This window comes from Harpia harpyja, chromosome 5, assembly GCF_026419915.1.
Source record: "Harpia harpyja isolate bHarHar1 chromosome 5, bHarHar1 primary haplotype, whole genome shotgun sequence".
NCBI classification, from domain to species: Eukaryota; Metazoa; Chordata; class Aves; order Accipitriformes; family Accipitridae; genus Harpia; species Harpia harpyja.
The window spans coordinates 56,272,367-56,287,070 of record NC_068944.1 but is presented as its reverse complement, the minus strand read 5'-3'; the positions used below and the strand labels follow the sequence as shown (position 1 = coordinate 56,287,070).

The 14,704-nt window shown below is 44.1% G+C and overlaps 1 protein-coding gene across 1 annotated transcript; it reads left to right on the top strand.

The window, feature by feature from the left end:
* The first annotated feature begins 4,494 nt into the window (after positions 1-4,494).
* On the top strand, positions 4,495-10,182 carry ZNF706 (zinc finger protein 706). Its single transcript, XM_052787607.1, has 4 exons — positions 4,495-4,623; positions 7,736-7,872; positions 9,119-9,226; positions 9,866-10,182. The coding sequence occupies exons 2-3, from the start codon at positions 7,738-7,740 to the stop codon at positions 9,212-9,214; spliced, it is 231 nt and encodes a 76-aa protein (XP_052643567.1). The 5' UTR covers positions 4,495-4,623; positions 7,736-7,737; the 3' UTR covers positions 9,215-9,226; positions 9,866-10,182.
* The last annotated feature ends 4,522 nt before the right edge of the window (positions 10,183-14,704 follow it).

Sequence of the window (14,704 nt, the reverse complement as noted above, 5' to 3'; positions counted from 1 at the left end):
CCTGTGAACCAAATATGTGATTTAAGATCTCACTCTTTGAGTATTTGCCACAACAGCAGTACTGGGCAAGCCCACGAGGTGCCAACATCCCAGCTGTGGAAAAGTAGCACACAGGAATCAGGGTCAGTGGAGGGACAGGAGTTAATGTTGTTTCAGGGAGGCATGAACTGGATGTATGAGAGCTGGAGATGTGGTTGTGAAAAATGCCTTTACAGGGAAAAGAATGGTATGCTAATGCATGGGGAGGGAGGAGGTAAAATCCATAAGGCAGAGAAAGGGTAAATGAGCAAAACACTACCTTGTCAGGCCCCTGAGCTAGGTTAAGTACTGCTGCGTGATGTTTTACATCAAACAGCACTAACTGCAGACGATTCCAGCCTGTCTGGGGTTCTGCCTGCAACCATGTCAACCTGTCCCTGAAATTCAGTGATACTGACTCTGATCTACCATTGCATCAGCTTTGAATATCCTTTCAAAGGATATTGGCTTCAAAGCCTGTGTCTTACAACCTTCGACTGCAGAGCCAATCTCTGCTGTTCTGCGTTCTTGTCAGCATTGGTCTGCATCCACAAAATCTAGTGAGAAGATCTCTGTCACTTGCAGGCCCAGGGCATGTCCCCTCCCCTTTCCTTCACTTGTTCAGACATGCCAAGGGTCTGGTGGGGCACCGAATAAAATCACTCAATAGGCAAGCACACGATACCAGCATGTGTACTCCCCGCAAGTGAGTAGCAAAGGGCAGCACTGGGGCGCAAGCCAGCGTTTAGCCAGTGAGATGATGTTTGATTGATGCAAAACTGGATCAATAGCGAGCGCACAAGCAAACAAGCAGGAAAAAGACAGGGGCAGTAAGTGTGCTAGGGAACGGCAGTGGGAGGACCTGGCAGGCGCACAGTTGATTCAGAAGGGAGATGCAGCCCCACCTATGCTGTTGTGAGCAAACCTGCCCTCCACTTCAGAACAATTGCTTTCAAAATGGGTTTAATAACAGGTGTCAAAATGTCAGCTGGTTCATAGCAGGGAATTGTGCTGGGGACACCAGTCACGCTAAGGTGAGATAGCTCAAACTGACTTGCAACAGAATTCAAGTGTCAACAAGTTGCTGTTGAGCAGAATGAGTATTTTGATCTAATGACAGAAATTCTGTGCAGGCACAGAAAATGATGGGGGGCTGGAATCCAAAGAGATGGGAAATAAGCACGAAAATAACGAACAATCAAGACTAAAAAAACCCAAACTAACAAATAATCCTGCCTTATAGCATTGCTCCTTCCAGTTTTCTTTACTGCTTTCCTCCTGAGTGGACCAGCATTTTGCTTTTTCTGATCATGTTGTTCACCACATTCATGCTTGGCCTTAAATTGGAGCCTTGGTTCACATCAATTGTCTCATTGTGAGAAGACACTAATGTCTTTTTTTAAAAATTTGGACTATTTTTAGGGGCTCCATAAGAGCTAAAATGCCTCATCCATACCCATATGGAGCTGTGTTTTCTGTGTGTATGATGCCACTACAGATTTCAGTGAATTATAATGACTGAAACATTTGTAGGGCTTGGCTCGGGGATAATAACAAACTCCTTGCATTTGGTCTACCCTTAACTACTGAGAGGTACTCTTGATTTTCACTCTGTTTTAATGCAGAATACTGGGTAGTATCTGTGGGGTTTGAGAGTTGTTTTTAAATTAGAAAACAACAATTAAACAAGAAGCACACAGAAAAATGCTGTGGTATATTTCTAGCAATTTTAAGATACAGCATTTTGGTCTAAAGCTTGCATTTATTTTTCATGTTAACTTCTATTTATATATTCATTCATATACTCTGGCTTGCTTCACCTCATATGGGAACAACACAAAGCAGAGGAAGTCCGTAAGCCAGATAAGCTGCAATTACGACGGGTTCATTTTGTCAGAGCTATGCAAAGCATCCAGCTCACAGACCGGCCTTGCCTCTCTACCAGCTCACCATATCCACCCTGCCTCTCTCCGCTAACCTGCACACATGCATGGAAATATCCCCTTCAGTGTGATAAATAAGTTTCATGCAGTGAATAAATTTTGAAAAATTATTTCGAGTGAACGGGAAATTTTCCTTATTATCTTCATAGTAGAAATCTCAGCTACGGGGACTCATATTCTTCTTTCACATTGGGTTTTTGTTTCCAATGGTCTCTTTGGAAGCATCTAAATTGCAAAACCATGATTTGAGCAATAGAAGGATGGATGCTGTGACCAGGATGTACAGCACAAAGGGACAAAAGACAGAGCAGCCAGAGGGAAGGCTGCAGCCCCCCATCCTGCAAGGAGATCCTCTGTTCTCCCAAAAGCAGAAAAAGGTTGGGAGACCAGCCAGAGCTCAGCATGTGCTCAGGAGATCTGCTTTATTTGAAATTCTCATCCAGCCAGGTGTGTAGCAGCGCCCTAGTATGGGGGACACAACCCTTGAAAGCTGTCTCCAGTTCCACATCTGAGGCCAGCAGCCCTCCTAAAATAGCACCAGCCAGGAAAGAGGCTACTTTTTCACTCTGTGATCTTCTCTCCGATCAAAGCGAAACCTCATTCTCAAAGCCACCTGCTTCCAAGCACAGAACCCAAAATGCTCACCTCTCCCCACTGCCCCACAAGCACATGCACATGTGCACTTTCAGTGTTTTTTATTGTTGCCTAGTTCCATCAAGTTCAGAACCTACTGACAAGATCATTTTAATGCAGTGTGGATTGCACTGTCCAGGTATAATCATTTCCAGTGCTGTCAGTTTAACATGGAAGACATCACTGCAAACAGGAACGTTAGGAAAATAATTTTTTTAGGAAAATGTTAGGAACTTCATTTTTTAACATAGGCTTATATTTGACTTCCAGTGACTTGGGTGTCAGAAATCTGCTACACAGCTCCCCTGTAACTGCTACCATGCTCAAGGCATGACTCATAATAATGGTCCAAAATGTTCACTGTACTGCTTTAGAGATTTTTTGTTGTTGTTGTTGCTTTTTCCTCTCTCTCAGATCAGAAGGGAACATTACAGTCATCTAGCCTGAGCCCCTGTAAAATGCCAAGCCAACACCTAGATGTTTGCTGTTTTGCCCCAGACGCAGAACTGTTCAAGACTCCAGGCTTACTTTAAAGCTACAACAATTGCTCAAAGAGTGGCAGAATGTAATTTCTGAGCAGAGATGCTGCCTCTATTTCTCATTTTTCCTAACAGGTGTATAATCTGAGAAGACACAGGCATTCAGCCTTCCTTTGGGATATATGAAGATGTCGATAGAAAATAAAAGTGTTCCTTTACCTTTCTTTACAGGGCCCACCTACATATCTATTCAGGCAAGCTAATACCTTTCAAATCACTTGCGCTGTGAATACAGCCAGTAAACGACTTCCTCTGTGGTCCTTTTGCCTTAAATAAGATCTAGCACACTTTTAACTTGAAGCAAATTCTGCTCCTCATCTCAGGCCGTTTCCTTCTGCTTTCAGTTCATTTAACCCTTCAAGCCTATGCATGGACCTTCAGTGCGAACCACCACATGAACAGGCTTCCATCGTCTCTGGCATCCCCGTCTGGCCTCATCTCCAGCCCTTCCCTGCAGCCTCTCCACAGCCATTTTTCCGGATCCCACTGAGGAAGAACAGCAACTATTTTTAGGCTGCCTCTGTATGCTAAGCACAGAGGAATGTGGCTGAGAGCAGGGCTTGCCAGGAAGAGAGGAGATGGTCCGAGGGTAGGCGCCTACCGCAGTCCCACCGGCGCTGCGGTGCAGCGCTGCCCACAGCCAGGCACGCCGTCAACAGCGGACGGAGCTCATTAGGAATCTACCTGCAGCTTCCCAGGGCTCAGCTGGCGCTACGATCCTGCGGAACCGAGCGGGCAGAGCTGGGCTGCCTACCCTGGCTGTATCCCTGCTACCGCGCACTGATCTCTGACCGCAGCGTCCTCCTGTCTGTCACCTTCTTCCGAGCACCAGGCCCCTCGCAACGCTGGACGTTAGCGGGACTTTGGCCCGCGGGACGTACCAGCGCGCACCTGCCCCAAAGCCAGCGCAGCCTCCTCAGCGCCGAAGCAGGGTTCCCGGGTCTAGCCCTGCCTCCGCCCGACCGCCGAGGCCGAGCCTGCCGGCCCCAGCCGACCGGCTGTTGCGGGGAGCCCCGCAGGACGCCGTCGCTGCCGGGACCCGAGGCCAGCGACAGGCGAGAGCCGCGGCCCCGCCGCGACTCCTCACAGCGGCGCGGGCAGCGCGCGAGCAGCCCAGCCCAGCCCAGCCCAGCCCAGCCCAGGCCAGGCCGGCGCCACCCGCCGGAGCACAGGCCCCGCCCCCCGTCGAGGTCAGCGCGGCCGCAGCACCCCCCTCTCCCCTACCCCCCGCCGCCTTATGTAACGGGCGGGCGCCGCCATTGGCCGGCGAGGCCGGGTCGCGCGCCGGCAGGGCCGGGCAGCGCGGGCGCCGGGGCGGGGCCGCGCATGCGCAGAGCCGGCACCAGCCCCCGTCCGCCTGTTCCTCCTCCTTCTCCTCCTCCTCCTCCTCCTCCTCCTCCTCTCGGGCAGGCGGCGGCGGCTGCTGCGGGGCCGCGCGGAGCCTTCTCCACCCGCTCGCCAGGGCCGCCCAGGCCGGACTCCCAGGCCGGGTGAGCGCCGGCCCCGGCCCCTCGGGCGGCGGGGCGGCTGCGCCGGCTGCGGGGTGGGGGTCGCGGGGGTCGCGGTGCGTGGGGGAGCGAGCCCGGGCCCGGGCCTGGCCGCGGCGCGGCGGAGCAGGCCCGCCCCGGGGGGAAGGGGGCGGCCCGGCGCCCGAGGCGCGCTCCACTGCCGGCTCTGCCGCGGGCCGCCTCCCCGCGGTTGGGGCTCCGCGGCCGGGGCCCGCTTCCGTCCTCGGCCCCTTCCCGCCGGGCACGTGGTGGGGCTGGCCGGGCTGCGGCCGCCCCCCGCCCCGCGAGGCCCTCCCGGGGGGCCGCTGCCTCCCGCTGCCCCCCTCGCGTCGCAGGCCGGGCCCGGTGCGGGGGCTTCCCTCGCAGTGCTGCCGGGCGAAGGCCGAGGTTGCTGCTCCTCTGGCCTGAGCCCTTCGCCACCTGGCCGGGGAAGCCAGGGCATCTCAGGCTGCTGTTGGTTTCTGGACGTGACAGAAGAAGCAGCTGTCGGCGTCCAGTTTTAGGACTTGAAACTCTCTGCTCAGGTTCTGCTCGCTTATGAGGAAACGACCCTGTGTGAGGCATTAACATACCGCAGGCTGCAGCCTCGCTGCCCCGTGATGCCCGTGCCGTTGCCGTTATGATTTGGCAGCAAATTTTTCTGTGGTGGTAGGCTTCCTATGTGTGCACGCATTTTTATTTCAAAACAGCAGGCCGGTTTGCTGGACTCTCTGAGGGTGTGCCTGATAGGAAAAACAACGCTTATCTGTGTTGTGCAACTGAAATGCAGATTTAGCCTTGTAGATGAACTCGTCATTCTTATAAACGAACTTTGGGATTATTTTTGTCACTCTTTTAGAATACTGATAGTCCAAATGATCTTACTTTTCCGGTAATCGAGTATTCACTCTCTGTGCTTCAACTGTATTAGTGTAATTTGTAGCATTTAAACTTTTGGATTTTTGGTCTCGGGCATCATATGGAGGTTGATATTTTTAAGCAGATGTTTTTGTTCGTGTTTTCTTGTTTGTGTCTTAACTAAAACCGGCAGTTGCCAAATGCATACAAGTTCAGTGTGGTTGGCTTTTGCAATGCACTACTTAGCAAGCTCTTATCAAGGGACTAAAATACAAAGTCGTATGCAGACACTTTACAAAAATAATTCTTTTTTATTACATCTGAGTGTTTTCTATCAGGAGCCCCCGATTTCTAGAGGATTACTGTAATGCTAGTAAAATGGAACCGAAATAAAACCTACAGTTCCTTCTAGTGTATGCAAAGCTATTGGCAATATCGGGTTTTTTTTGTTTGTTTGGGGTTTTTTTTAGGGGAATTCAGTGTTCTCATCGAGCCATGCTGTATGTAAACAGTGTGAGGCCCTGGCTGGGATGTTTCAGAGTAACTGTAGCATACAGTGAAACTTAGATGGGTATTTTTAGTCTTATTAACATACAATGCTGTATTTTATGGAAACTGTTGAATGCCATGTGTTTCTGTATGCTTGTTAATAGAATTTGTGTTTCCTTGTGTTCAATTTTGTTAGCCCTGTGGACTTCTAAATTCTCCTTTAGAGAAACTGATGGGGGAAGAGGAGGGAACACTGAAGATGTAGTATAATACTTCTGCAGAGGGTTACATGGTGGTGTTATATACCATGAAAGAACTGGACTGTGGCCTGAGAGGTGCCTCTCAATCCACAAGAACTGTTTTGGGTCTCAGGACCGTTTTTTTGCTCGGTGTTAAGCACTGTGACGCTGCGTGTCCAGAAATTCCTGCAATACTAGTGAATTTTCAGATGTTGTTGATGTTTACTAGAAACTGCATTTTCGTAACGGTTTTAAGGGCTTTTCATGCATATTTACTGGAGGTCAGTCTTTGTTCGGATAGGCCTTTCTCCCTCTTGCAGTGGAAGGCCGTCTGTCCTTGTGGGAAGGACTGCACGACAGACCTGTTGTAGCCTGGCAGTGTGTCTCATGAGTACCAAACTCTCAGCAAATGCCCAGGTTGCGTAGAGGGGCCATGACCAACCAGCCACCCTCCTGGGAACATTAGACTTTACTAGTTGTCCTGAAAACGATGGACTTTGCTAGCTGTCCAGTGCTTTTATAGTAAGTCTTGTGCTTCTGAGAGCGCTGCACAACTGGATTGTGCGTGGGCCATGAGGGATTGTGAGAAAGATAATAGCAGAAAGTGGGCTGCTGGCTTATATAACCGTGCTCTGAAGCCTTCTCTGTCGGTGCGCCCAAATCCTGCCTGGCGTCTGCTCTGGGGGTGGGGTGCAAGCTGAATTGGGTGTCCTAGTGGGCTGCATGCAGGTGGAGCGTTGCCGTTCTAAAATATGCTGTTTTGCTGCTCCCTGAAATGTGATTTTTTTTTTTTTTTTTTGTATCTTGTTTCTTCTTGTGGTGGACCTTCTAATGGCATATGGCAATAGTGTTTGCTTCCTTTATGCTCCTGTGTTATCCAGAGTCATGGCTTCTGACGGGGGCAATTTTACTTCTTTTTAAGAAGTACGTATGCATGTAAAGTCATCTGAAAATCGAAAAGAATGGCCAGCTGTAAAAATAGCCTTGAATAAAGAGGGGTGACCTATTGTTCTTGGCGTTCCCAACTCCAGAGCAGCTCACAAGCATGTACACCAGAAGACAGTAATACAGCTTGGGTAATACTTTGATTTGCCTTTCTTGGAACCTGTTTCAAGTTCTAGAAATAAAGGTTGAGTCTTAAGCTTTAAAAAAAAAAAAAACAACAACAAACCCCCTACATTTTACTGTACCTGTGGAAATAGAGAATAAGTTTCTATTAACTGTAAAGGAAACTTTAATTATTCTGGCTGTTGCAAACACTTTTAAAAAGGAGACCTTGGAGCTTTGTAGAGGGAGAAACCTTTGAATGGCCTAATAATTCTGGGTGTATTTTAAGAACGATGCTAAAACCAAAGAGTCTTTACATAGTAAAGAGCTTGAACAGATGTCTGTTGTATACGAGTTATGGGAGTTGTAGGCCTTATGGACAGAGCGCATGACTGCATTATGCTCATGGTTACGGCTTCTGAGTCAGCTAGCAGCAGTGGTTTCCCACGTTTGTAGACTAAATGTCTTCTTTTTGTTTGTAGATATGGCTCGTGGACAGCAGAAGATTCAGTCGCAGCAGAAAAATGCCAAAAAGCAAGCTGAGCAAAAAAAGAAACAAGGACATGATCAGAAGGCTGCAGCCAAGGCTGCCTTGATATATACCTGCACCGTCTGTAGGGTAAGAGGAATAGAAGACAAAATATTTTTGTAGGCAGGTCTGTCTTTCAGCCTAGAGCAGAATTTTTAGAAGATTATTTAGTGGAAACTGAAATACTTCTTAAGGGGCTGTCTAGCTTGTTGCTATAAGCATTTGCATCTGTTATGTGACTTGCTTACAGATTACTCAGGTGTACTGATGATTGAGATACGAGAAAATCTGATGAACGGATTTGGTTTGGGTAGTTACCTTGCCTTTTACAGGGGTCTGCATGTGCTGTTAGTATGACGTATAAAATGTAAAAAGTGTGAGGTGATGGTTGGACTTGATGATCTTGAAGGTCTTTTCCAACCTAAATGATTCTATGAGATCGCTTCCTGTTTAATCTCCAAATGGAAACATCTTTTCTTTGTGATGGAATTGGCCCACCTTAGAATCACTGGTTATCGATGTTAATGCAGAGAGGAAAGGTAGTGGTGCCAAAAGCATTAGTGTAAGTTTGATATGCAGTAACTTCTACTAGAATAAATTACTTGACAGGAGAACAGAAATGTGAGTGCTAATCAGATTATACTTTCCTTCTGGCTGGTTTTCCTGAATGTGCTTGTTTTGGAGCTGAAGGATCAACTTGCCATTTTCACTTAAATGGTCAGTCCCGGCATAGATTTGTCACTTTGAATGTCTTAAATAAGATTCCAAATTAAGGGCTGCTCGCTTAAGTACTTGTAAGCAGCTCCTCTTGTGAAATCAGGATGTAGCAGCAATCACTTTGGGGAGTTGATGCCTGCAACTGTGTCGTAGCAATGGTCTGAGATAGACCGATTCTCTACTTGGCACAAGCTATGCCACATAACTCTTTGGCCTATTGATAAACAAAAGAAATAGCTTTAATAAAGATTCAATTCTGAAAAGGATAAACGTTTATCTTTTAGGTGTTGAAAAAGAAAATGGTAAAGAGGTAGGTTTTCCACTGAACCAGCATGTGAAGTGTAAAATCTGGAGGGAGTTTTCTAGTGAGAATAATACCATTGATGAACATGCCAAAACAGTGTGATACTAGTGCTTAAAAGCACCTCTCTGCAAATCTGAGGTTAAATATTCCCTCTTAATCTGCAGGTAAATTAATGGTGCTTCTGTCACCAGAGTAGTGTCATTGAGGAGACAGTCTGCTTCAGGAAAAAGAAAATAAAACATAGGGGGGAACAGGTTTTGTAGTATTATTTAACTCTTGTACTGTGCATAAAGTTAAATGTCTCTCTTTAATCAGACACAAATGCCGGATCCCAAGACCTTCAAACAGCACTTTGAAAGCAAGCATCCTAAGACTCCACTTCCTCCAGAATTGGCTGATGTTCAGGCGTAAAGTTGTCTACAGGTCATTACCTTAATTTTTCAATGATTGTCTGAGGTGTATTATGAATCAGGTTTTTTTACCACTACCAACTGGGACCTAAAAACTTGCTTCGTTTCCTTTAATATGAAAATTAACTATAGGTTAAAGTTATACCCCTGAACTGTTACACGGGAGAAGCAAGCTAATACTTACATAGGTGAAATGGCTGTTGCATTTCACTGTGCATGGAGGTTGTTTTAAAAGGGATTAATGTTATTTCAGATGGTCATCCTTAGAGTTGTAGGAATACTTTATTATTTAGTTCTTGCTTTGAAATGTGAGGTTTGCTTTGAACAAAATACATATAATAAATACAATCCGTCTGTTGCTACAAAACATGTAATGGATATAGTCGTTTAGTGTATTTCCAACAATTGAGCCTTTTTGTTCCTGAAGCTATGCAAGTGAATGCAGATTTTTCTGCATTCAAATATAAAACTTAACCTCTGTGTTAACTTCAGATGAGATTTTCCAATAGCCAGTTGTTAGGCTGTAACTGAAAGTGGTTATAATAAAAGGCTGAAATGAGGTAAAAAGCAGTATTATGGCATTTCATTCACGCAAAGGTAAACAGCATTGTGTAACAGTTCAGCTTAACTGAGTTATTCTTGTTTTTTATAGGTGAAATCATGGCACCTATTGACTCTTCTACTGTCAGACCTTACATAACAAACCTGCAGCTGCTTTTCTAAAACTGTTGATCAGCAAAAATGAAGGGGCTACAGAAACATTCATATTTTTATGCTGTTCCCTCTTGGGCTTCATGCAAAGACAATTCTGTGTAAATGTACAGTTGTGCCCTATTTGGAAATCCTGAAAAATCAGTCCATACTTGTTATAAAAAATTTTTTACAATTGTAATTATATTGATGTTCATATTGTGTAAAATAACTCATTTAATAAAGTAGTACTTTGATTTTACAATATCACAGATTAAATCCTTGTAGAAGTTCTGTTTCAACTTTCTGCATTATCTGCCTTATAAAAAAGACAAAGTGGAATTTTCCCCATCCTGCCAAAACATGAGCAGTATCATTCCACTGAAAGTAATGTACATTACAGTAAATTAATCTTAAGTGAAAAGGGAAGCTGCTCAGATTTACTGTTCAGTGTGCTGCCCACTTGAGCCCAGTCACTAGTGCTCAGGTTGTTGGCTCAGGGTGCAGCAGACTTCCTAGAAGCTGCATGAGAATCGTGAGACTTCCTTCTACATTTTTGTCCTACATATTGGAGTCTAATACTGCAAGCCATTTCAAATGGGATTTCTTTACTGTGAGGAATCATGTTCCTTGAAGTCATGCACTGGAGAGACCCTGGTTATGCTTGTTGTCCTTTATATTCGGTAGATGACTGAGGGAAGCTGAGAGGTGGCAGGATTGAATGCTTCTGGGTATGCTGGCTTCAAAAATGCTCGCAAATATTAGGTTAAAGCAACTCTGCTCTTAGTTGAAAAATTGTTTTGAAAAGATTTTTAATGATATTTTGAGCAGTCAACCACGCATGTTCCTCCTCAAATGTGTCTGGTTATTTCAGTAGCATATTTCAAGAAATATGCAAAATAGCTAGCCATTAATAACCTTTCTTCACAACCAGCTCAAAATAAGCCTTTTGGAAAAGAGCCAAAGTAACTAAAATAATATGGCTACTTTAAGAAATCAGATGTGATTAAAGTTGCATTGGTAACAAAAAGCTGGATAATAACACTCTGGCCAAGAACATTTGAGCAGCTAAACATAATTACCCTTAAAGTGTTCTGGGCTCAGTTCTAATCCCAGATGTACAGCACAGAAGTAGCGGGGAAACATCTGAATTGTGCTAGAAGGTCTGCTATACAAACTCCCATCTTTGGCATTTGGAGGGGGCTTATTTAAGAGCTTTAGTTTTGACCTTGCACTAAGAAGCAATACTAGAATTGCTGTGATTTACTGAGGTTACAACGGATGTAAAAATTCTGGCAGTCCAAGTAACCCTTGCTATGCAGCAGGACTGTACATCTGACCTTCAAATGGCTTCCTAAAATCTAGGACCATAGTCTCAAAGACTCATTCACTTAAAAGAATGCACTTGGTATTTTATTATATAAAGTCAAAGCCTTTGTCTTCGTCCACTTGTTTGCTCTTTATTGAACTACTTCTGTGAGACTAGCTTCCTGTCCTCTTTGCTGTGACAGTATCTCTGTAAATACTTTGGCATAAAGTTTCTCTGTATTATAGTCACTTCAGGATAACCTGTATACCACTTAACTTTTATAGATAATGTTGTTCTCTGAGAGTGATCCACTACTGCACTTGTACACCTGACATCAGAATGTAATCCTTCATTTATTTTTCTTTAATGTTATCAATACATATATCCTGACAAACTGGCTCCCACAAGGCAAGAAATCTGCTCTCGACTTTTGTGCTGTATGGGGGGGAGGTACTTAAATGTTCTGATGCTGTAGTTTGTCTAAAAATACGCTGAGTGCAAATGGATAAAGATGTTTCTTGCACTGATTGGTATCTGGAAATCTGGTTTTACTTTGGAAAATGTTCTGGGATGTATCCCTATAGCTTGGTCCTGAGGTGAAGTATATGTTCTATTCCTTCAATTCAGATTGTGTAGCATTAAATAAAAAGATTTTGTTTCATAAACAATCTCTCTTAATGAACACTGAAGAGCTGGAAAGCTGCATCAGTAGTGGGATGGTTAACTTCAGTTAGAATTGTATTTTCAAAACTATGATGCTCAAGTTGAAAATACTCTATGAAATGATGGGGGTTTTATGTATTAGAAGGCAAGGGTGATCCTCAGTTCAATAAGATCCCTAGCTGCAGTAGCTGCAATCTCAATTACAAAAATAAATGAAAGCTGTGACTGAATTGTTACAAAGGCTTTGTAAGTATAGGGGGAATGCTATATTAAATGTGGGAATTGTCCTTATTTAGAATATCTGCAATACTCCTACCTAAAAAGTCAGAGGAAGGACTAGGAGTTCTCCATCATCTCTTCCTGATCTGAAGGATAGCACGCTGTTACCTGGCTAAAGACACAGTTGTGCATTGTAATGTGTCTGATTAAAGAGAATTAAAAAAATAAAATATAAAATGTCCTATTTCCTGCCTGCTTTTAAAAACAAGTATTACTGCACTTACAAAATTAATATCCTGACTGTGGACAGTCCTGGAACTTGAAGCTGTCTAACTTTACAAGAAAGAAAAATAGGTGTGGAAAGTTTCCCATGTTCCCTTGAGAAAGATTCATCCTTGTGCAGGGACAGCATTTAGGTAAAGGGGTTTTATGTTGTTGGAATGGGCATCGGCTGTCATGGATACTTGTGGAGCAACTTTAAAGAGTGATTGTGGATTTTCAGAAGCCCACATCTCTTCTGGGAATCTCTTTTAAGTGGCACCTGAAATTGCATTTTAAGCAGGGCTTAAAATGTTCTGAAAAATGTCTCATTTTAGATCCCAGAGTAAAAGTTAGCATGTGTGATTGTGATGAGGCCATCTTGGGGACTACTGAGTAATCAAGAACAGTTTTGCAATTTGTGTTACTCGGGCTTACTTAGGCTAGTCTCTGTGCCTCTACTTTACCTATCTCTAAGGGTTTCTTGATAACAAAAAGCTGTGTGAAAAATCTGAAATAGAAGTTGAAGACAGTTGCTGTGTAGCCTTAAGGAAATAGTTGGCTTTATGCAGTGCTCTTGAAATGTCCCTGGAGACTACCCCTTTTTGTTATTTGCTGTTGTGCTGAAAACACTTCAGCTCAAGTAAAGCTAATGACCACGGGCTGTTTGCAAACCACACAGTAATGAAGGAATTTGTAGCATTTCTGTAAACTATATTGAACTGTTTTCCTATCTTGATAAGAAGAGCTAATAGATGGAATTTCTTTTATCACCAAATACCGATAGGCTTGCGGTCTCTCTTGTTTCCCATTTTCACAGAAACAAGTTGGGAAGTATTTGGCTTTACTAGAAGTGTGGTCTTCCCAAGTAAACTCGATTAGTCCTACAGAATCCACAAACAAAAGTAAAGGTCAGCTTGTGCTTCTGTCTACTCAGCCCCATTCTGCTGTGTATAATTTGGGGGCCTTTGATTTATCTATTTAGAACCTTACGGGTTTCGCAGTGGACTTTGAATTCAGCCCCAAAACTCAGCTTTGGACTGGTATTCAATATGTGATTTTCCATATTCTGTAGCATCGTCAGCGATGTTGCTCTAGTCCAGACAGTGGGAGGGTGTCAAGTTCTGTCTGTGGAATTTTACTGTCTGTTTTGGAAATTATTTGGAAATTTTTTAATGCATTGTCTATTGTGTTATGGGTTTTGTACAGATAAGGAACAACAGAGACTCACTGAGGGAGTTGTGTTATCTTGGTAGCTTTCAAAAAACGGTGGAGTAAGTTGGGTGTATATTTTACAATTCTCTTGTATGGCTTTTAGCATTGGGGTTTCTGGGAAAGGAAGCATCTGTAGTTGTCTCAACACTGTTACCTGACAATCTGTTCAAGCAGTGTCTCAGCTTTTTCAGGAAACACGGCACAGCTTTCCTCTGAAAAACACTGTCCATTAAATATGTAAAGTTAAGGTCCATACAGCACTTTGATGGCATAGCAAACATATTTCTGTGTTCCCTGTTCATAGCTGTTAACAAAATCGCAAACAGTGTGCGAAACATTACTAAATGCTGGAGGTGTTTCAGAGGAGTGGGGACTAAGGGAAATCTCAAAAAGTTATCTAGTCCATCTTGCTCCAAGATTGGATCAAATCTGCCAAGACTGTAACTAGCAAGTGTTTCTCTAACTCTTAAAAGCTTCCAACAAAAGGGATCCCATGACCTTGTAAGCAGCGTGTACCACTGTTGAACTGTACAACTGGAGAGTTATCACAGCAAGAGTTTATCCCTGCAAGTTAAGTCAATTACTTATTGTTCTTATTGGCAATAGATGTGATGAATAGTGCCTTCATTTGAACATGGCTATCATGTTCTCCTTCTAGTCTTCTCTTTTAAGTAAACCCAGTTAATTGAATCATTCTTCATAGGTCACATCTTCTAAGTCTAGCAATTGTTAGTGCTCTTCTCTGAGTCCTCTCCAGTTTGACTGCTCTTAAATCATACGGTCCAAAACATGACCCAAATTGCTGGCTGAGGCTAGTGCAGAGTAGCTGGAACAATTAACTTCTGGCACTTGCATACATTAGTACTGTTAACACACACTGGAATGATATTTGCCTTTTTGCAACAGTGTCACATTGACTTGCATTCGTTTCCTTCTACAAACATCCCAGATCCATGTTGGTACCACTGATAATCTCCATTTTGTGCCTATGTATTTAGCGTCTGCATACTGGCCTCTAATGGATCTCAGACCAAAGTTATCAAGACGTCAGCATTCTAGACCTGTCTCCTATGCTGTTTATGGTTCATCCAAGTATGGTATCATGGGGAAGTCTTGCAGATGTCCTTTTACTCTGTA